This window comes from Stegodyphus dumicola, chromosome 3 (assembly GCF_044657685.1).
Source record: "Stegodyphus dumicola isolate Sdum_Otavi_A_Nest chromosome 3, ASM4465768v1".
In the NCBI taxonomy this organism is placed as follows: Eukaryota; Metazoa; Arthropoda; class Arachnida; order Araneae; family Eresidae; genus Stegodyphus; species Stegodyphus dumicola.
This window is the reverse complement of record NC_140770.1, coordinates 155,353,493-155,377,756: the sequence shown is the minus strand read 5'-3', so window position 1 is coordinate 155,377,756 and position 24,264 is coordinate 155,353,493. Positions and strand designations below refer to the sequence as shown.

General features: G+C 30.9%; 2 protein-coding genes across 9 annotated transcripts in view; one reads left to right on the top strand and one right to left on the bottom strand.

The window, feature by feature from the left end:
• Positions 1–6,112, top strand: part of LOC118188759 (calcium-transporting ATPase sarcoplasmic/endoplasmic reticulum type-like) — a 164,602-nt gene extending 158,490 nt beyond the window's left edge. For all 6 annotated transcript variants that reach the window (XM_085813522.1, XM_085813521.1, XM_085813524.1 and 3 more), the window contains one exon: positions 3,812–6,112. In XM_085813522.1, the coding sequence (XP_085669648.1) occupies positions 3,812–4,012 (201 nt within the window). In that variant the 3' untranslated portion in view covers positions 4,013–6,112. The remainder of the gene's footprint in view (positions 1–3,811) is intronic.
• Positions 6,113–8,924: 2,812 nt separating this feature from the next.
• Positions 8,925–24,264, bottom strand: part of LOC118200746 (18S rRNA (guanine-N(7))-methyltransferase-like) — a 56,174-nt gene continuing 40,834 nt past the window's right edge. For 2 of the 3 annotated variants that reach the window (XM_035372710.2, XM_085813530.1), the window contains 3 exons: positions 21,335–21,433; positions 14,884–14,967; positions 8,925–9,023 (listed from right to left, as the gene is read on the bottom strand). In XM_035372710.2, the coding sequence (XP_035228601.1) occupies positions 8,969–9,023; positions 14,884–14,967; positions 21,335–21,433 (238 nt within the window). In that variant the 3' untranslated portion in view covers positions 8,925–8,968. Of the gene's footprint in view, positions 12,883–14,883; positions 14,968–21,334; positions 21,434–24,264 lie in introns of all 3 variants that reach the window. The other variant, XM_085813529.1, reaches the window with a different exon arrangement.

Below are 24,264 nucleotides of genomic sequence, written 5' to 3'. Positions count from 1 at the left end.
AATTAAATCAAAGGTAGAAAGCATAAAATTTGCCTACCTTGTTTTCCGTGGCTTCTTTGCAAGAACCACTGGGCAATCTTCATCTGTATAATTTAATCTTTCGAGAAACATCAGTGTAAGTGATAAGTATGTTTTTTGCAGAAAAACGCATTTTATTGAACAAAACATACATTAATGTAAATGTTTAAATTATCTGAGGTATTAAGAGCATCTAAGTACAATTTCAAGTAATTGAGCCCAAGGCAGCATGCAAGTATACACTCTTTTCGTAATCTTTGGCCATCTGCCACATGCATTCACAGTTGAAATGTGAAATCTCTCTTGTGACGATGTCACACATGAGGTGCCCTGAATTGCAACAAGGTATTCCTTTCCACAAGAAGTATTTTTGCATAGCTTAACTGAATACCATAGTTGTTTCTCTTTTCCTAATAAAGTTCACATTGAAAGCTTATTCAAGAATACTTTCTTATAAAGCTTACTTTAAAAACTGGAAAGAGCTCTTATCAGACTAAAATTTTAATTATTTTTTACATTGATAATGGAATAACAAAAAAAAAAAAAAAAAAAGAGTATCTAGATCGCTAAATTTTTACTTGTAATCAAATAAAAGACCTCTGAAGATATTTCTATATTTTTATTAATTATTTTGTCTTTTTGAGATCTTTTATCATGCATTGTTATCATTGTCTTCATGCTTTTGTTATAAACTGGTTCAGTTATATATATATATATATTTGTGCATATACTATATACTTTTACTAAAGAAATATTGATTATATTATCTCCTAATATTAATTTTAGTAGAAGTATCTAAAAAGAGTGAACCCAGAGATACAAAGTTTAATTCCGAAAATTGTTTTAAAGTAACTTGAACGTAAATTGTTTAAAATGTTTTATGGGGTCTTGAATTAAATCATGAATAACAAAATTTCAAACTTTGAAAAAGAAATTAAATTAAAAGCAAGTAATTGTTGCTATTGAGCGGAAATTAGTTGACTTTTCAAGGGGAACAAACCAACACCCGTTCAATGAACAATAATTAATAAATACGAAGGTGTTTCATCTTTTACTTAAATAATAATGGTGATGCCAAACTGGCAAATAAAGTTAGGCCAAATATTTCCGTGAAGTGAAGGTATTTAGAACCAAAGTAGAGTAGCAAAGAACTCATTCTGAATTAAACATTTTCGCTAATACAAATTTTGAGTGAAAGTTATGTAGTAAAATTGATAAAATACTTGAGTAATTGTCCCCTGACACCCTCGTTTTTATGCATGTTAGTTCAAAACTATTTGTACAAATTAAACATTGGTAATCTTAAGTGGAATAATGAAATAGAACTCAAAGTAATTGAAATAAACATTAGAAAATTAAGAAACATAATGCTATCTTTGCAAAAACAAAGCAAATAATAAAAATTAAAATATTTATATAATAAGAAAAAAGTGAATGTACATGAAGATATAAAAGGCCAGAAAAAGCATTAATTAACTTACGTTCTTTCTAGTGGGATGTGGGCAAAGATGTTTTCGGTGTCTTACTCAGAAGGGTTGTGTGTCCGAAATTTCTTATTGGCAGCGGGGGTTTTGAATTATTTCAGGCAGTGAAACTTGTGAGAAGTAATTTATGGGACAAGGGAGGGACGTTTGTTGAGGAGTTCTTATGTGAGTGAAAACGTCTGTTAAAATTTTTTTCAATATACTAACTAGTGAATGGAAATTAATTAATTTCTGGCTAATTGCCATGTCGGAACAAGGAAGAAATTAAGAAAAGGAAAAAAAAGTAATTTTCACTGTCTTTGACAGACTAAAAATTATGAAATAGGCCCTTTTTCAATATATTATAACTTAAGTAAAGCAAATTAAATGAATATGCAACTAAACTAATTTAGATGTATAAGTGATGAATGAGGCTGAAGAATAAAAACTATTAAAATATTATTAAAGTTTATCTGAGAATATGTATGGTTGGTTATAAAATTTAATAAATGAAATAATTGTTTAAAAAATTATACAGTTAGCAAATATACAGTAGAAGCAAAATGTAAAATCCAAAATTGTTATTGTTTACCTGCCAAAGGGGAATTTGTTTTTCAAGGAGAAATAATTTTCTATCAGCAGTTGCACAATAATTAGGGAATTATCACATTTTGTCACAATCCATTTTTGAATACAAATGTATATTTTATTATACATTTGTATTCAAAAATTACTTATGTTATACACCAACACAAAAATTAAAGATAATTAAGTTAAAAATATGTGTTCAATGAAAGCTAATTTCCCCAATGCAATAATGTTGAATTTTCAGAATAGTGTAGAAAAAAAGTGGGGATTTTTAAAAAAGTAATGTGATAAAATATAAACAAAAAATTATGCAAAAAGATTTTAAACATTGAACTAATGTGAAAATTTAAAAAAAAAAAAAATGTATAACTATGTATAACTAAAAAATGTATAATACAAATTTAGGCCTTAAAAATATTATGTTTTAACTTTCTGTTTGACATCCAAGTAAGTTATTTGTGGAATACTTTAACGTGTTGACGCCGGTGGGCCACGCTTGATTGTACAATGGCTCAGCTTGGCCCATCAATAGGTAACACTTATCAAATTCAATCAAAAAATCAAAATTATCAAAAAATATCAAAAAATACGTAGTACAAAATTCTATTTTAATTATTCAACAATATACATAAACATTTCAACATTATAATCAAATATTCAATACAAAGCAAATGACTTAAAATGTAATGTATAAATTAAATATAATTTAATTTTTATCCACATTTTTAAAGCAAGCTAAACAAAGTGCCGGCTTGCCCTTACAATTATCACAATATGTTGTTACATTATTTGCTCCACGAAATGATAATTCAAGCGTCACCACACAAAAAGAACAGTGAATATTCGTGCCACCATTAGTGTGTTAAGCACAGTGGAACCGATAAAAGTGACTCTTTGGTTTACCAGAAAAAATATTTGTACGAGAACACCAATAAAAATAATATGTGATTAGTTGGCAAGAAACTTTCAGAGTGAAATCTTCTGTTTGACTGCCATTTTGTGTAAAGGCAACTGTTTGTTGTTATAAATCTCTTAATTGGCTATCATGTTTACTTTTTATTTTGGAGTTAAACTGATAAAAGCATAATATTCCCTGACTGAAAGGTCATGGAAAAAGGATAACAATCAAGTCGAAAGTCTTCATCCAGGACTAGCGCCGTCTGAAGCTTTATGAAAATAAATAGCTGCTATGTTAATAATAAAAGTCTAGTAGCCAGAGTTATATACAAGAAAATGTTTTATTAAAATAACTATATTACATACAAATATTTTATACATATGTGTATGTGTGTTTGGAATAGAAATGGAAATAAATCCCATGTGAATCAGTTTCTCCTTCAAGTAATATAATAAGTAAATTGTAATTATTTTCAGATTTTTATATGACTGGTAAGCTAGTCATAGGGCAAAATGAAAAAACGGAAAATAATTAGAAATGGAAATTACACTTAATGGAAAAAAATTAAAATGTTATTTGTTCATCAGGCAATTTTGCATCAGATATGAAATTTCGATCTGCATCCTAATGAGAAACTGCAGTTTAACATGATCCTTCTCCTCCCCCCCCTCCCATTAACTACAGTCTCCATTTTTAATTTCTATTTCCTATTTTGTCTTGTGCCTTCTACACTTGTCAACGATGAAGGATAAAGAAAAAATTCTTGCAATCTATTTACTTTATATGTATGTGCATTTGATACCTATTTTACTGCAACTAATATTTTTTATTCATTTATTTATAGGCAGTTTTCTCTGTGTGCCCATTATCAGTTAAAGAATGGCTGGTTGTCTTGAAAATATCATTTCCTGTTATTATTTTGGATGAAACAATGAAATTCTTCTCGAGGAAATTTGTGGAAGGCCGAAATCCTTTCTCTGAACTGCATTGGATGTTGGCAATGTGGGCTGTTTATATTGCACTCATGATATATTCACCCATTTAAAGTGGCTGTGATAGTGACTAGAATCTGGAAACAGTTGCATCCAAATTTCGTTACTGTAAATGTTTAAGTATGTCTGAAGTTTAAACTGTGTTGGAAGGCAACACTTCTGAATGTCAAGCTACAATTGTCTTATAGCTGCGGGATCTGATATCAATTTGACGTTTCAGATTATTGCACAACAGTGCAGAAAAATTTTATCAGTACCTTGAACTGATGTCTTCTAGACTAACAAAAATTTTATTTATTGTTCTTTTCTAATATATTTATTAGCATATTATGCTTAGTTTTATGGGGAGTAAACTTGCTGGCTCACATAACTGTGTGTAGCATGGCCCATTTTTAATTATTTAGTTTCATAATTTTTGATGACTTTTATTTCTCACTTAGCTAATTTATAATCATTTTATGGTTTAAAATGCAGTTTCACTTTTATATAGCATATATATACACTTTTTTTTTTTTTTTTTTCAATATTTTGACTCAGTGGAACACAGGCAATTTTAAAGAACAGGCAATATTCTCTGTAAAACTAGTAACTGATATTTATATTAAAAAAGTAGTATAATCTCGTGATGCTTAAATGCAAACTTTATTTTCTGTGATGAGATAATTATTTTTATTTTGCAAATATTTTTGTAGTATCTTTTTGTTATGCTGCTAATATATGCTGTTGGAATTATACATTCCATTTAAATAAGAACGAAGCTTATTCTTCAGCTTTTGCATTTAATAAACCTCTTAGGTATTTGCTTTCTGTCTTTTGTTATAAATTTTCATTTATTTTAAGCTTTTTTAAATTAATAACTTTTGAATTATTTTTAGAAAAATTTTCCAAATGAATTTAGCATAAAGTTCAGCTGATTAGTGCTTTTTCCTTTATACCAAAGATATATTTTATTTATGCATTTTCAAACAGCCAGAAATTGCTGGTGAATATAAATTTCACATTCAACAACTTTCATTATAACCTGCTATTCAGAATTTAAGTTCGATTTGATGTAGACATTAAAGTTGCAGTCAGATTTATGTAGTACTTTTTAGAAAATAGCATTAAAATTCCACCAAATGCTGGATTATATGGAGAGTTGCTGAATGAAATATATGTTTATTACCTTGATAAAAATAATATTTAAAAAAGGTAATGTTACATTTAAGTGCTGATGTTGCTTATTACATGTGCATTATATTGTGCTGAAAATTGGCTATTGAAGATAGAAAACTTAAGATAGTTATGTAATAGCATTCTTTAAAATTGATGAGTTTGCACATTTAGCATAGATTTTGGCATCTATGCAGTATACTTTCCTTATAATATTGCTGTGTAACTCGATATACTGCTTCCGTAATTAGGTAATTAAGTTTTGAAAATGCAAACTTTTTTTACTTGTTAATAAGTTTGGGCAATCAGTTTTCTTTAATTCTACTTATGGTTGCTTGGTCTTTTTCTTTCTGCTAATTATAATATTTTAATGAACTTGTCATTGTATGGGTAAATGGAAGACTACTTAATAAGTACTTGTTTTGATACTTATTTGCATACAAAATTTTATATGCTGGTATTAGTTGTGATTATTCAAAATACTCTTTTTAGCTCTAAATTCTCTAAAATTCAAATGCATTTTTCATGCTTAAGTGTATAATGGATTAAATAACTTATTAAAATGGCAATACTTTTTAGTTGAGTAAAGATAAAAATCTTGTATATAATTTTTTTCATTAAATTTTATTAAAAATTGTAATAACCGGAGCAGTATCCTCAGGTGTAGAATGCAGTTATACATATGCAAAACATCGATATTTATCTGTAAATATAAATATATGTAGTCAAAATAAAGACTCAGATGATTTTTAGTTTACATTTTCCTGAGTGCATTGTCATCTGAATGTTGGTGTGATTTCAATTTTTCATTATATTTACTGCCATTGTAATTCACACTTCTTGTAGACAAGATATATCAGCCTTTTTTTTCCCTCCGGAGTCTGCCATCTATATTATCTAATGTACAGATGTACGTATGTTCGCTGAGGAAGCTCGAGTTTCCTTTTGAGAAATCAGGTTTTTATAATGAGTATTAATAAATATTTGTTGGCCGACAGTGACTTTTGTGTATTCTTCCTTTTCTGTATTTTCATATTACAAGAACAAAATAAGTTAAGTCCGAGTTTAGTTTTAATATCGTATTTTCTTACTGGATTTTCCTCATTTTTTAACTTTATCGCATAATAATATGTAGTAATATTAACATTACAATATTTAATGAATATTAATTCAGCATGATGTGTTTGGCTCAGTTACCTTGTAAGGCCCCAGGCTCACGTCACATGAACAAATCTTGATGCAGTTCTGAAAAGGTGCATCAGAGGAATAAAAACTGGGTAACAAAAGACTCAGATTTCGAAAGATCAAACATGTCAACAGCATAAAGCTACAATGAGCAGGAAAGTAAATAGAAATAACATAAAATCAAATGTCGATGAAGACATTATTCCACGACCTCGAAGATTTATCCATCGAACTATTCCATCCGAGTCTGAATCAAGTTCTGACGAACATGAAGAATGGTCATTGACTGATAATCCACCGATCTTGGAGAAGTTTTTAGATCGCCCTGGGATAAAAGTGGACCTTAACAAAGTGCGAAATGTAAGGATATCACGATATTGAAAATGAAGAAATTTTTAGAAGTAATTGTTTTCATGGGGCAAATTCAAAAAGGACGAGTACTGGACCACAGATTCTTGCACATTTGATCGATTTCAGAAAATATGGAAGGCTTGGCATTACAACAGTGAGAATATCAACGCTGAACCAGACCAATTGATCAAAGTCAGGTGCATAATTGATTACTTTTTCCTGAAATTTGTGAACATATACAAGCTTAAACAGCAAATATCCTTGTATGAAGGCATTATGCCTTGGAGAGGACAGTTATTTTTCAGAGTTTATAATGTGGGAAAACTCTAAAAATATGGCAATGTTATGCGAGAGCGATACGGGATACATCTAATTTTGCAATTTATTCTGGTCAGGGGTCACAGCTGATACACAGACAGTTGTATCTCCATATACAGATGTCTGGCACCATCTGTATATGGATAATTATTATAATAGTGTTGATAACACTCAAGCCCTTTTGCGAAAAATATTTTCACAAAAGGTCACTTTCAGGAAAAGGACGCCTAAATAAAATCCACCAGGAAAATTGTCGATTGGATGTGAAAAAACGCATTCTAGAAAAAATTGTTGGAACCGGAAAGAAAAAATTTGTGCATAGACAATGTCGAGTATGCATTTCAAAAAGTGCAAAGTGAAACTTGCTTTAATTTTGTGGCGTACCTCTTCATAGAGGTAAATTTTTTGAGCGGTATCGCACTGTAAAACATTATTAGTATTCATTATTTACTTCAGTTATTTGTTTATTGAAAAATTTTGTTAATAATTAATACTGACGAAAATTATAAATTTTCCCTTTTTGTACTTGCAGCTGTATATTCTATATTCATTTACACAAGTGCCTGTCTTTCATAATAACAATGAAGAATACATTATAAGTTGAGAAATTCGTATTCATAAAAAATTCAAAGTAGTTTTGAATTTATAGTAATTTTATATAATGACAAAATTTGCAAGAATTTTTCAAAAAATCGCCCGCTTCCACCATAACGCACCAATGCGAAGCGCCCTACGATGTATTGAATATAAATCAGAAAATATGTACAAAATACAATGTACTTGATTTAAAAAATTCTACATGTAGAAATTACTTTATGGAAACATTCCTTGTCGAGAACTATAGAAGATTTTAGAGGAAAACTAAAGTCAATTCATTACGATTTACAAAAAATACCGTAGTTGTGTTATCAATTATATAAACAAGTTTTTCCTTTTTTAAAACTCTGATATTAGTACAATGTCGTAAAGTAGATGAGCAGTGGTTTAACAAGCATGAATCTGCAATTTAAGTATGCTTGTTAAAGAGCAATAATTGGGAGTTTTTTAGCTGCCTACAATTTCCAGCTATTTTCCAAACTAAATGTAGTGCCACAGAATTTTAAGATTTGAGGATACTATAAGCATAATTTGAAAATGTTGGCAGTCGCAGATTTTTTAATATCAAACTCAATAACAGTTTACTGTATTGATATAAAATGAAGAGAATTAAAAAATGTACAATAAAAAATCAGAATTTTGTTAATCCTATGGTCTTTTAATACGAATGAACAATTTGTGCGCCCAACTCCCTACAGACATAAATATGCTTAGGAATCAGATGTTAAACTGAATTTCTAACTTATCAGCAAAGAGAACATGGGACCAATGGTGTTCAACTCCAGCTCTGATGTTCTTTGCACCAATCCCTCTTTTGTTGAGAAGGCTGTCAAATATGTACCCTTCTGTGCATACTTTGCTGTTTGCTGTGATACAACAGTTTCAGTGCAAGTTTTGAAATTAATTGCTAAGCAGAATTTCTATTACAGCAGGCAGTTACTGTCAGATATCAACATTGTGAAACAACTGTTATTTGTTTATGACCTTGTCCAGGCCTTCTACCAACAGCTGCAAAGTTCTGGAATTGTTTCCATAGTGTAGAAACTATCTGGCCGCCAAACCGTGATAGTGGTTAGTGATGCCGACTGCTGTATCGAAGGGCTCCGCGATCGAATCCCGGAGAAGGCATGGATGTTTGTAAATGTGACATTTGGGACTCTTGCACATCAGAAATTTCATCACTTTTGATTGCAAAATGCTAATTAAATAAGTCTTTCACATATTCTTTGTAAAAATGGATTACATCCAAAGGATGTTTCATGAAATATTACTTTCGTTATAAAGAAAAATCTGGACATGAGTACGAAATCTATGATAGGTAATAAATGCTTATCTTTACTGGTTTTAGAATGACAAATAAGACATTGTTTAATAAATATTTATTTACACATTTTAAGGATATCACATTAAAATCTTCCACTTCTCTTTCTTGCAGTATACTTTGAATTCTCACGAACCTCTCTGGAAAAAAAAAAATGCATCACTATACATATGTGGGTTTTTTTTTTTTTTTTCCAGAATATTTACCTTTCCTTTAAAGTTTTTATGGTTTAAATAAATATTTAACATTTTATTTTAATGTTATGCCTACTTCACCAATATCAGACTTAAAATAAACTTTTCATAATAGTTGAATGTGCTTATGACAAGCACGAAGGGCCTGCAATATTTGCTGATTATACCCGAGTGCTCATGAAAAAAAAGCATAAAAAATCCTACATACTATTATATACATTTACTTATTTTTTATTTCTCTACAATAGAAAAGGAGTTGTTTAATTTACTTTGTCTTATTGTAATCTCTTGTGTTACTGTTCTTCAGAGAAGACTCGTCAAACATCAAGAACAAAAGCTTGAAAAACATCATTTGCACCCATGGCTTCGAAAAAAGGTTGAAGTTTTTCTACTCCCTCAAAAGCTATTGAGTATGTTGGGCATGGTTCAGCTTGAAATTCTTTGCATTCACCATTACTTCTTGATTTACCATTTTTGAGAAATATCCAATCTAGCTTTTGTTTCTATTTTTTCTCTTCTAGCAAAAAGTTCAGTGGTAAAAATTCAATCCTGATAATTGTAAGTCCAGTGTTTTCGGCATGTGCTATATGATTATCAATTAAAAGAACTTTGTGTTGTTTTTCCTTCAGTTGCCTCTCCCATTTTACAATTAATTCCATGAAAATGCTTTCCAGGCTTTCTTGCTGTGGTCATAATCAAGAGGAAATTTTTTGCATGCACACCTAGGGTTTTTGGGACTCACTAATAACCAACAGTTTCTTCTCTTCTGAGTGCTAGATACACTAAAGCTGTCAATGGATTTTTGAAGAGTTGGCCTTCGATACACTTTTTACCCTTTCATTTGTAAGTCTGCTGAGAGGTTACATTGTAGAAAATACCTGTTTTATTGGCATCATAAATGTTGTGTATCCTTCTCTGATAACTAATCCATGTTACGATATCTGCCATGTTTGCAGACTTAACTTCATCAAAAATTTTTCAAAAGGTTATTCCATATCTATACTTGAATTGCTGGAGCCATCCATTCGAACATACAAATCCAGAATAGCCAAATTTTTCTGCTTCAACTTTTAAAAAGGGACCACTTACATAAGGTATGTACTACATTCTACCTTGCATCCACTTTACAACAACTTCATAACTGCATCCACTTTAAAACATACACATCTTAGCACATTTCTTCAAGTGATTACAGTCATTCTTATTTTGATTGTGTTAAAATGGTAGAAGATAAATCATTGTGGTATATCATCATTGTGGTACTGTTTGCAGATTTTCCCATAAAATCTTTACCTTTTTTGTCAACTGATAAAATTTTATGTTTTGACATCGGATGATGAAATTTGATGAACAATTTGACTATGAATGCAGCTCAATGAATGACCTCCACGCAAGTCCTCTACCCTGTCACTCTTACACAGAGTAAACTTTATCCAATCAGCAACCTTCATCGTCTCTGTTCATTTCTTCAAGGTCATTGGAGGATATCCTAGCACATGAACTCTGTGAGAAGAAAAGGCCACCATCAGGATTTATGACTCATTGCTAACTTTCGGTCGCCTTCGAGACCGAAGGAATTTTTCCAGGAAAGGATCAGCTGAGCTGAAGAGATGGAGGCCAAAGAAATTGTATGAATCATAAAAGTATTACTGTGCTATAAGTGGGGTTTGCTAATTGAAGAGAGTTATGCTCCCATAGACTTGATATTGTACCAACCAAGTATTTCCAATTTCGTCATTAAGTCAGGGCTCATTATACGCGAGTTGTACTGTAATAGCAAAAAGTAGATTTAATTTGGTTTTTACATGAAAATTTTTAATGATATTGATCTCATGAGGTTTAAGAAAAAAAAGCATAGCTGTGTTTTTGCATAATATTTTCTGATTTGAATGGTTCAAAGAACATCCTTCCAAAAATTTCTCTCTCAACCGAATTCTTAAAAAATATCCTTACTAAAGTTTATGTATAAACTTTTATACATTTACATGAAAAAGTAAGTAATTAAAAAAATTCTGTGAACATACAGAGTTATATTATATGCACTAGATGGGGTACAACAAGACTTGGGAAATTTGCCTTCCTCCTTGCATTTGTGTAATGCTGAAGAGTAACCATATACACTCATGTCCAAAATTATCTTTACATACCCAAAAATGATGATATTCAATGAACTATTGAATCAATGTGTGAAAACCAAGCCTAATTAGCATTATCCAATCAAAAGGTTTGTGATATGCAAATCTAGGCGTTACGTCATCCAAGGATGAATCAAGTGCTTTGCGCAAACTGAATATTTGAGTGAATTTCTGCAACATAGCGTTTGATTTCAGTGTGTAGGGACTCAAAGCGGTTTGTTATGGCTTCGAAGTATCATTTGGAAGAATCTGTAAAGTGGCGAATTATCGGACGTTTAGAAGCAGGGCAGTCAATCATGGAAACAGCCACATGTCTGAATATTTCAAGACAGACAGTCTCTAAGCTAAACGAAACGGTTTCAAAATGATGGAAGTGTTGTAAGGAGGCCTGGACAAGGTCGGAAACGAATGACAACTGCTTCCGAAGATCGGTATCTGGCATTAACTGCCCGTCGTAACAGAAAGGCTACTGCTCGCCAGTTAAGTTCAGAGCTTGCAGCTGCCACTGGAACTGTTGCATTACGGCAAACAATATACAGAAGGCTTAATGAAAAAGGCCTTTATGCCAGAAAGCCAAGGGTATGTGTTTTACTGTCTTCACAGAAAAAGAGGGATCGCTTTAATTGGTGTAAAGAACATCAAAACTTGGACTGAACATCAATGGTCCCATGTTCTCTTTACTGATGAGTCTCGGTTTAGTTTAACTGGTGATTCTAAACGTGTTTACATCTGGAGGGAGTCAGGAACACGAAATGATCCCTCGAACATTGTGGAACGTGACCGTTTCGGTAGTGGAGGTGTGATGGTATGGGATGGAATAATGATCGATGGACGTACGCTCCTACACGTGTTCAGCAGCGGATCTGTGACAGGCCAGATATATCGAGATGAGGTCTTAGATCCTTATGTAAGACTTTTCAGGGGTACATATGGACCTGACTTTTTATTTATGGATGATAATGCCTGTCCACATCGAGCAAACCTCGTTGATGAATTCCTTGAAAGTGAAGACATTAAGCGAATACCTTGGCCACCAAACTCTCCTGGCCTTAACCCGATAGAGAACTTATGGGACTACCTTGGAAGAGCAATTGCACGTACACATCCTCCTCCTAGAGATGTAAATGCTCTGAAGACGGCATTGCTGGAAGAGTAGAGATTAATTCCCCAAACTGTGGTTAACAACGTTATTTCCAACCTTAAAACACGTTGTGATATGTGTGTACAAGTCAGGGGAGATCATATTTCATATTAAATTCGTAAGACTTAATTCTTTTTCTGAATCATTCCTTTTTTTCTTAACTCTCTTTGTCACACTTAATTACCATTTTTATTGTTTCATGCTACAATTTTATATCATATGAGGTGATCTTCAATTTTTTCTTTTGCATTTATGTGTCATCATGTTATGTATGATTCCACGAAAATTCATTAAATTATAAGTCATAGTCTCTGAGAAATCCGTGAATTTATGCATGTAAACATAATTTTGGACATGAGTGTATAATCTTGAGTAAAAGCCAGAGCTATGTATCATCATTGTGGTACTAGTCATCATCAATGTGGATGTAGCTGTCATAGACAGGAACATAAGTAAGGGTTCAGCAGAGTGGCAGCATCAAGTCCTGGCCATCATATATTGTCTATCAGTGAAACTCGTACTCAAGTACCTGACAAGGTAATATATTTCCAAAGTTAATCCGAAGACATGACACAGAAGTTATTAATGTCAAGATAATATATGTTATCTCATCTTGCTTTTTTGTCATAAGCAAAGAAAGTACCAATTAAAACCTTTCATTATTCATTTAAATCCAGTGTTTTCCTTGGAACGCAAAAGTCAACTATGTAACAATTCTTAACATTTCTAACAAAGATGATTGATAAACTTCCAATTTTTTAATATCGGTCATAAAAATACTAGGTAGCATTTACACTTACAAACTTCATTCAGTATATATTTTACCAAACAAATTTTATAAAATAATTAAAAATATTTGCTATAAAATTTGGAAACATTATTTACACCTGTGCAGAAAAAAGAAAATTTTCATTCCCTCTGAGGCCCACCAATGGCCGAGCGATAAAGTCGTCGTTGAACACTGGTTAGTTTGATACGAGGTTCGAATTCTGTGAATGGGCTGGCTGCATGGGCACTTTTGTGGTATTCCCTATATGTAATGTGTATTGGAATGGAATGTGATTTAAAATGCCTCAGATGAAGAATTTTGATATGCAAATATGGCTGACCATTCCATTAGCCAATGCTTAGTTTTCTGTCTCTTAAAATAAAATAATTTATGCCCTTTGTCACATAATAATAGTAGCAACTGAATATATAAATAGAAATTATCGCCGAATGCAGCTACAAAGCTATGTTGTAGTGCAAAAATTGCGAAGTCTTCAGTCAAAATCAATTTTTCATGACATCTGTCATTTGTTTTGACATATCTTTCAAATTTGCTTAAGGTAATTCTTACAAATTATAACAATTTTTCTAATTTCATCTGCTTGATTCAAATTTATTGTCTTACTTCAGTTGAATATCAACTGACTGTAAAAAAAAATTTTTTTAATAAAATAATTTTCAAAGATTGGGTTATGTTGTCCAGTTCTTGACGCACAAAAGAAAAATGAAAAGTTGTAGAAAGGTGCAATTATGTTAGCTGCAAAACAATTTAAATGCAACTGAATGATTATATCAAGAATTTTTAAATGCTTCTGTAAATAATCATCAACAAGAATCATATGCTGTTGTTGATTCTTTGAAAAAACAAAACTGTCGACATAAATACAAAGATTATGGAGAAAAGTTTAGACATATTCATCGTAGCAGAAGAGGCATCACAAAAGCAGTAAACATAGCCTTTGGTAATATTTCCTCAAAAATACTGGATAATACATTTGTTAACTTCAACAAGTTATGCTTTCTCTGTATGACCGTGCATACAGGGAAATCAAAGCTTCACAGCCAAGAAATCCTACCTACAAGTTTAAAATGCAGTAACAAAATTATTGAAAAATCCAGAAACTATCTAAACATTCAAAATAAAAATTAGGAACAACATTTTAAATATATTATTTAGTTTAATGTAGTTTTTTGATAATGAGATGTGATCTATATTTATTTTCTTTTGATACTATTATGGGTATATTTGGTATATGTGATTATGGCAAAGCCTTGAGGGTTGTCTGCCTAAGGGAAGGGATGCCTTTACGCCTACAGGACTTTCTAAGGAAAACTGGCTTGTATACATGTTACACATGGGTGAAACCATCAAAACGACCATGCAGGCAGCCCGTTCGCGGGATTAAAACCTCGGATCGAACTACCAGTGTTCAGTGACTTTAGCGCTTGACTGCTGGTTGGCCTGCTACTATTATTTTATGACAAATTAAATTCATCAACTGCTATTATTTATTATTAAGGGACAGAGATAGTATGTCTTAATTGAACTAAAAGGTACTTTGAATAAAACACGTTCCAATTTGAAAATGTATTACAATAGATAAATTAAATAATAAAACAGCTTGGGGTCTTCTTTTATATTTTTACTACAAAGCGACACTCAGAGATATACCATACAGATATATTCCACAACCATTCGAGGATTTTACTTTCATTTTACGTTACTTATTTTCATTATCCTACCTTACAATGTACTACTTACTTTCCTTGTCGTCTCCTCCTTTCTTTCTTTTCCAAAATCCATTCTCTTCTGCTTTTTACTCCTTTTCCATGTGGAACTTTTCGGCTAATTTTTAAAGAAAAAAAAATTAAATTACAAGACCAAAAGAATCTATTTTAATACTTTAAAGTACCAGTATGAATATTAAATATTTCAAAATAAGATTCTATAAGAGGCATGTTTATTAACAATTAAATAAATAAAAATAGCAACAAACTATACTAATTTAAACTACTTGATGAATAATTGCAGTAAAGTAAGCATATTATTATAAATATCTCTACAAAAATTTGCTACATTGGGATATAACTTTATAAGCTAACTGGATAATTCAAAAATTACAGTACTATACACTGAATTGGGTAAAAATATTAATTGTATCATCTTTTCACTAATAAATTTGCTTTTATGCCGTAATAAAAATGTAATCATGCATTTTGCAAAATAAACTGTAATTTTTTTAAACAAATTTTAACAATATTTTACATCTAATATGTAATCTACTGAATATATTGAATACATAACCTATTGCAGCTCGCAAAAATAATAGCAATATATTACATATTCAGCTTTCAAAATCTAAAACTGTTACAGACAATATTAAATTAATTAAATTACATATATTTTTATGCATAGCATTTCTTTATGTTACAAAATTAAGCGTTTATATTAAAGCTTATGTGAGAATTTCTTTATTCTCAATAACATCAAATAAAAAGTGGAAAATAACAAAAAAGAAATAATTTTTATATGCCCTTTTTAATCTCTTAAAATATATAAAAATTTTGTTGTAGTACATCATTACTATGATTTTCCTTCATATTTCAAGGCATGACAGCCTTGGTGTAATGGTATAAGAATGGCTAGGAATCCAAAAGCAAACAGACTTTTCAAAAATTAAGCAAAAGAAAAATTAATATACAAGAAAATTCTGAAAAGATACAGATTTTAACATTGCACCAGAAAGTTTGTTATGGTTTTTTATGCTCTCACTGAACTTACAATTTACCAGTCTGCTCTTAGACTCACTCCTGCTAACATAATATTGTTTTCTTTTTAACTTTATTATTAAACACTGCTTTCTTTGCCTTCATGCCACATAAAATTCAACAGTAAAATCACCAAGTATTGAAACACAGCACATTCTTACAATTCCCGCTTTCTTAGACTTACATCACTTTTTTTTTTTTTTTTTTTTTTTTTTTTGTCCTTTTATTATTAACTTTATTTATTAAACAATCCTTTCTTCACATTTATGCCACATAAAATTCAACAGCAAAATTACAAAATATTTTAAAATAGCACATTTTTAGAATTCCCCATTAGCATGTTAAATGTTGCCATATTTGCCATACATTTTTGTTATATTTACTTCATTACTTCTTTAAAAAATAATACACAGTGACAGTGTTATTCCTAGGATTTTTTTGGAAAAGTAAAAATACTCCTTGACTTTTTTAGGAGGAGTGAAATTCATTTATGAGGAGTGAAATACGGAAATAGCATAAACTACATATACAGAGACAAATTTTCTATAAAAAAACACTTTTTTAATGGACCAAATGAAACAGAAAAAAATGAGAATGCTATTTTGGTTTTCGACGATTATAGCATATGTTAAGTATTAGTAGAAACAAGAAATAAGAAAAAAAAATATTAGAAATAAGAAATATTAAACATTACAAATAAAAGAATTTATTTTACATTCTAAATGAAATATTTATTTAATATTATGAATTTTATATCCTTTTCCTCTGATTTTTCCACTATGTTACAGCTGATTTCCTTACAATATCAAAACTCTTTCAAAATTAAAGTTACAAATATTTATTCTTGGTTACATTACAATTTTAATCTCTTTTTCCCCTGATTTCCTTACAATATCCCAGTTTTTTCAAAATTGAAGTCATAAAAAACATTTTTCCTTGGTTACATTACAATTCTAATCTCCTTTTCTTCTGATTTTTTCACAAAGTTACTGCTCTTTCAAAATTAAAATCACAAAAAACATTTCCCCTTCATTATTTGAAATCTGGGCCTTGCTCAGATATTCTCGTTAGAATTTCCAGTTGTTTTTTCCCCCAATCTATTTCTCCTATTTAATTTGATCCTATTTTGAGTAGAAAATCCTCTTTCACAAACAGCCCTTGATAAAGGAATAGTCATAGCTATTTGTGCCAGGGCTGTAAATCCTGGATATAAGAGTTCACCATCTAAACTTGATGAGAACAACAAATTGGCAAACTGTTTAAATTTGAATTCTCTGTAGCATGCATAAAAACACTGTACTTTAAGGTGCTCTTGCTTCTTCTGCTGAAACACCCAAAACCGTCAGATAAGTCAAATCTGGCCTATAGGGCTGCTATCACAGGTCGTTTTGTTTCGGAAGAACAACTGTTTGGAACAATTTTTCTACTTTGTCACAACAGCCAATCTCCATAGATTGCTTTGAGGTTAACACAGGGGAAACCAGTTCGTCATTACAAACAAGCTGATTGGTTGAAAACAAACAACTTGCAAACTTGCAATTTTTTTTTTTTTTTTTTTTTTTTTTTTTTGAAAGGCAGAAAAAAGTCACACGTCTTTCTGTCAATAGTAAACCAGGCAGAAAAATTGTCCGAAACAGTTGGTCGTGTGAAACAAACGCCATGTGATAAAGGGCCTAATAATGTTTAACAACATTATCTAGGGACTCCAATCTTGATGATTCTGTTGTAAAACAAGAGGGATTCAACAAAACATCAAAATCCTGCAAAAGATGCATCTGCTGCAATCTTAAATCTTTCTTGCATATTCTCTATCAAGGCACTCAAAAAAGCATTTTTAGCATTTATGAAATCATTTAAATATTTAGTAGAAACAGATAATTTAATATCTTGAATTCAATAATACCCATTATTAAGAGCAGACTCTAAAAATTCCTTTAGACGAATGCCATGACCTTCCTTCTTTTTCATTTCCTGCATGTGATTAATAGTTGATTCTAAACTATTAACCAATACTGAGAAGTTCACATCAATGCTCTGAAAAATTCTAACTGACTTTGTTCATAATCAGTAACACATCTCTCAAAAATGACAAGGTGGCTGAAAATGAAAGTTGTGAGCATTGTTTAAGTAGTCCTGAGCCCTTGTTCATAGGATTGCTGGTTTTTCTGTTTGCAATTATGTCTATCAGGGTAAGGATCACAGCATCATAACTGATATGACATGCATCAACTGCATTCCCAAGCGACAACCACCGAACAGCATTTATGTCTTAGAGAGTTATGTTTGGCTCATTTAACACATCTTGCATCAATTTCAGCTTTTCAATCCTAATACTGGACATGTGAAAATAAGCATACAATGAACTTAATTTCTCTGGCAGCTTTGAAACAGGGATATTCCATCAACAGCTTGGGAAACAGCTAAAGCTAAACAGTGAGCTATGCAGTGATACTGCAACAAACCAGGTATCATATCCTGAAATTTTTTGCAAAGTCCATTGTTTTTTCCCATCATAACAGCAGCACCATCTGTTGAAAGGCCAACAACTTTTGATAGCAGTACTTTTTTTCATTGAGAAACTTTATCATAATTTCTTTCAATGCATCTGCATTGCATTTACCCGATAGTTTTTAATTTGCCCAAAGACTGTTCTGACTTTCATTGTTTTTCAAATATTTCACATATATAATTAATTTATGGTCAACTGAAATATCTGTTGACTCATCTGTCATTAAAGAAATGTAGGGGCCTTGTGAAACATCCTCATCCAAATTTGATTCTAATACTTCCGAAATAGCTTTAATTATGTCTGTAACTGAATTTTGAGGTAAATACAAGCGAGTCTCTTTCACAGTCTCATTTCCACAGGATTCCATAAGCATAATTAAAGGCTTAAATTTCATTAAAGGAAGTTCTTTTCCAATAGTGTAAACAGTCTTGAACACTGCCAAATCGCCATCCTTTGCTGTAGATTTTTCATTTTCGGTGATATTTTCAAGAGTTTTGGCATCTTTCCTGGCATTTAAAGAAAGCCTGTGTTCTGTAGTTTTTTCGTGGTGAGACAGAGTACTTCTTTGGAAACATGATGAACCCATCACACCCATGCATTCTTCATATTGGCAGATTGACATGTTTTACAAAACATTTTATTTTGCTCTTTATTGAAGAGGACCCAAGGAAATTCTTTAAGCCACTTACTTAAAAACTTATCATATTTAGAAGTAGTTTCTTCTGGTTGTTCATCAATTTTTCGTTTCTTAGCTGACGGCTCTGAGCTGGTTGAAACTCGCCTTGACAGGTTTTTTATAAAAAACTCCGTGATGGATTTAGAACTCATATTTAAATATTTAAATTAATTTTTCTCCTGGAATAATTGCTTCAGTCTCAAGGGGACCACCCTATTGAATTAAATAGTTTTAAAAAATTTGTTAGTTAGAAACTAAAAAATATTTTTGATGTGCTTCTCCTAAAAGCTGATGACTTGTAGAAACTTTCATTTCGTTTTGTAGGCTGTATGCAATTTCTTAAATTTAAAATTTTCTCCACATGCGATCTTAATTTCGCTTAAAATATTAATTTTTATATGAAAGGAATTTATCTTATAAGCCCGAATACAAATTAAAATCGTTTTAAGAGCGATATTTAGTTAAAATCAGTAATGAGTTAGGCGATCTCGTGCCATTAAATTAAAACAATAATAATAATTATTATTATACTTCTCTCCTACAGAATATTTCAAGTAAACAAGAGTATTTACAGCAGGGTTTGTACAATCCGAAAAAGTATTTATTTTTGCCCAAAAATCGGTAAAAATCTCAAAATTTACGCAAAATATGAATTTTGAATAGATGTCAGCTAAATATCGATTTTCGCATGGGGTGACTCTTAGACGAATTCATTTCATATAACCAAACCGTTAAGTACCGATTTGCCCACTAGAAGATCACAAGGAGATGTCTTTTTATCACAGCCGACAATTATCGATGCGATTCCAATTTTTGTACCGAAAAACGTGATAAAATTGCTATTTTTTTAACGAAATAGCAATAAAACACCCAGATTTGTGCTGCAAGACTAGTGAAGATCATGATATTTTAAGAAGAAGATTGGAATTAAAATTTTATTTTTGTACTGGTAGTTCTCGATAAAATTTCGAATTTTTTCCTGACTAGCGCAGAATAATGAAAGAATTAAAAATACAAACACTATACGCATAAAAATAATTTAAAGGCATATTAGAAATCATGCTAGAAAAATTTGAAAAAACGTAATTATCTTTAATTAATGCTTTTACTTCGCTTCAATTTTCTGAAAAGAGTGCAAATGATTTTTCCAGCTCGTAATGTGAAATTTCACCGAACTCCCAAACCATGTGTGTCGATAAACAATTCTACGATTCGAATGACCATTCAGTAACATGGAATGCGTGACAAAATCAGTGCTTGTAAATATACAATGAAACTTCAATTTCATTAGTCAGCTTCTTTCTTCTAATCTCTGGCCGTGATCGTTGAGTCAGCACGGCACCGCGTCTATATTCTTTCTTGCGGAGAAGTCGGGCGGAAATGTCTCGGAGGTGTTTTGAGTAGAAAAAAATATTATTTGTTGATTTCGATGGGGCGCTATGCATATTTTAAGCTAAACCTTTGTTAAAATTCAATACATGAAAATATGCCTGGCTAGTTTTTTAAGCGTATTTCCGATTTCAATGCGTGAAATACGCTCTCAGAGGCGTTAAAAATATCTCTGCACGGTGATAACATTTGGTGGCAACCTACTTTTATTTAAAAAGTGATATGGATAAAAAAAGAGGTTCAAGACTAATAGTACCTCTTGTGCTAAAAACTGAATCTCATTCAGTTTATATTCTCTAATAAAAGGCAAACAACATATTATGAATAACACACTGGTATTTTACATTTAATTGTGCAGAAATGATTTTATGATATCAGAAAGAATATATGAATAAAAGCAAACTGTATACCAGTTGTGAATTAATTTAACAATAGCAACTAAGTCTATGCCATTAATTTTGTTACAGATGTTATGCAAAAAAATTTGCAAAACTTCACTCACATGTAAACAAAAATTTGAAACAAACAAAACAAAAATGAACAACAATTGAAATTTCATCTTTTTTTTTTTTTTTTCCATGTTTCTACAACCCAATATGATTTTTAAAAAGCTGAACATTTTACACAAAATATGCACTGTAAATTAACAGTTATATAAAAGAATACTATAAAAATGAGACATAATACTCCTGCACATAAACTATATATTTTTTTTAATTTTAAATTTTAAAACTCATTTTAAAAAATTCATTTGACAACCAGGCTTTTTGTTTTACCAAAGCTCCTTACTACAAACACATCAGTAACTATAAGAATGGATCATAAGCATGGCATACATAAAAAAGACAATTTAAAATTAACATTTTATACCTAGCCTTTGTATATTTTGCATGCTGCTCGGGTTCTTCTTCAACTCCTAAAGCAGCTGGTAACTTCTGTGGACCTCCAGTCATTAGAACAAGGAAATACCTAAAATAATGATATAAAAATATTAGTGATGTTGATTGACAATTAAGTTTCAAACAAATAAAATAGTATTAATATACTTCATTTTCAAACACAAAATTATAACACATTTTTACAAATTTCAACACTTTCAAATGTAATCTTTTATTTCTTGATAAGTTAAATATTTCTAATTATAAATATCACTAACAATGATGCCTTAATTCCAAGACTTAATCTAATCAGTTTTTAGAATTTGACTTTTAACTCAACTTTTATAGAAATTTGATACCAAAATGAATTCCCTATTTTGACTGCTTAAATTAAAGTTTCCAATACACAAAAACTGCAAATTTGAGTATCATTAGTTTCAAATCATTTTTAGCTTCATACAAATCCAAAAATTCTAATGCTATAGCTTCTTCTCTTCATCTCAGTTTTTACTACATATACATTTCCAAATTTTTACTACTATGTGAATAAAAAACTAATCACAATCATCCTTTTATTATCATTATAATTATTATTAGCATCATCACAACACTATGCCTAATATGACTAAGCAAAGAGCAAAACTAAAAATTTAAATATATTTTTAACTATCATATTTAATTCTTATAATTTCAGCTCATAAAAACTGAAATATAGATATATTCAACAATATACATAATACTAATGTACTAATGAGTCAGCAGTCAAATTAACATATGTGATTTACTTTACTTTAATTTTTTTTTTTCTACATGCTCTATCAATAAAAATGACATAAATGCAAAATTTCTTTCATTACACTATTACATAAGATTAGTGAGGGAAGGGAGTTACATTTTAACACAAATTGTAAATTATTGTGAAAATGCAAAGGTTAGATCAAAGCATAAAACATGATACTGCCCACCACTAGTTGTTCTCAGACAATGTACACTGAGGTGACAAAAGTCATGGGATAGCTCTTAATATTGTGTCGCTCGGCGAAGTACAGCAACTTGATGTGGCATGGACTCAATAAGTCAGGGTTGCCACTCAAACAGGAGAATGAAATTCCCTGACTTTTCCAGGTTTTCCAGGTATGTTTCGAGAAAATTCCAGTCTCTCTGCATAATGTACGTTGGCTGTGCTAAGAGATAAATTAATTATGGTATTACTTGTACTGTGTAGCAAATTCACTTAATTATTCAATAAACCCCAGAGGACATTTATTCTTAATTATTCTTGGTGCACTTTGTTTGATAATTTTGTTTACTTTTCCGCTTAAAAAACTTAATAAAATTTAAGATATATATACATTGGATAACAACTGTACGTTTTATTTAATTATTACTCATGATCATCCCCAGTTCAACACGAGGCTAATCCGGTTCTTATAAATCACAACGCAATGCTAAAAGTTAGGTTAGATTTTAGGTAAATTTAATTTGTGTGAGGTGTATTCTTAAAAGGCACCTTAACACTTGACAACACAAATATAATTATAATAGGAGTTGTTTTCTCCACTGAAGATTGAAATTTGAATCTGCACAATGTGGAATAAAATAAGGCTTTTTTAGAAGACATTCTGCAGCTAAACGAAAGAAAGAAATCTATTTAATAATATTTTTTTACTAAATTGAGGTATTTTATATTTATTTCGCAGCATACAAAAGGAAAAAATATGTGCATTAAATTTCGTGATGTCATCATACTGCTAGAATTAATTTCAGGATTATGCCAGAGAAAATTTCCTGAAATTTGGAAATATTATTTACTAATGAAGCAACATTAAATGATATGAATAACATAAAAATAAAGATAATTACTTAAAAATTTAATTAGAATAATCAACGATATTTTAGCGAATATAGTTACATATGGTTATCCTAGATGATTGATTACTATTTTTTTTATTTTACTGCAAAATGACAAGGTATTTATTAAAAAGAAAAGAAAAGAAAAGATTTTGCGGTAAAATCCTAGTATACAATACGGCCTTCGCATGATTTTGAAAATTGTCGCCAAGAACAATATGACCCGTTTACTGCTCATCATCATGTCGCTAAATCTCGCTGTACCACACATGGAGATTATTCTGAACAACGAACGTCTATGTAAAAAGAGGAGGGAAAATTTGCCAAGGGATTTGACGACGGAACGGCCAGAATTTCCCTCTCCGCGATGTGTACGGGAATTTGAGAAACACATGTTAAGAAGAAACGTTCTTTGACAAAAAAGAAAACTACGAAAATCCGTTTTTAAATTATTACGAAAAATCCGAGAAGAAACGTTTTATCAAAGAATGTTTTTTCTTGGATTTTTCGCAATAATTTTAAAAACGGATTTTCGTAGATTCCCCCCCCCTCAAAATAACTAATCCATAAATTAATTTACTTGCGCCAAAAAATATTTTCTTTTCCTTTAGAGTTTAAAGACATTTTAAACGATATTCATTTTATCAACTCTTGATAACGTGACCTTCGAACTTCAACACCGGTTTCGAGCTTTGGCGACAGATATATCGCACATGCACAGCTGTTTCCCCGCTATGATGGAATCAAGCCACATCTGTTGCAGAGAGGTTTTCCTTCTTTACAATACATATTTTTTTAATTCTAACCTTCATGGTACCGTATACTAGGATTAAACCCATTTTGTTTTATACAAGAACAGGTACTTTCTTTAGTTCATGCACTGCACATGCGATTCTCGAGGTTACTGGAAACCAAAAGTTGCGGGAAACTTGCTTTGCCTTTCTAAAAGACAATCAAATTGGAGCTGCGAAAATTGGCTCTATGCCAACTGCCCGAATGACACTCACGTGATACACAATTCGCCAAAAAAGTGATCTCTTCCGACGTCGGTGCAAAACTCGCCTTTTTTGG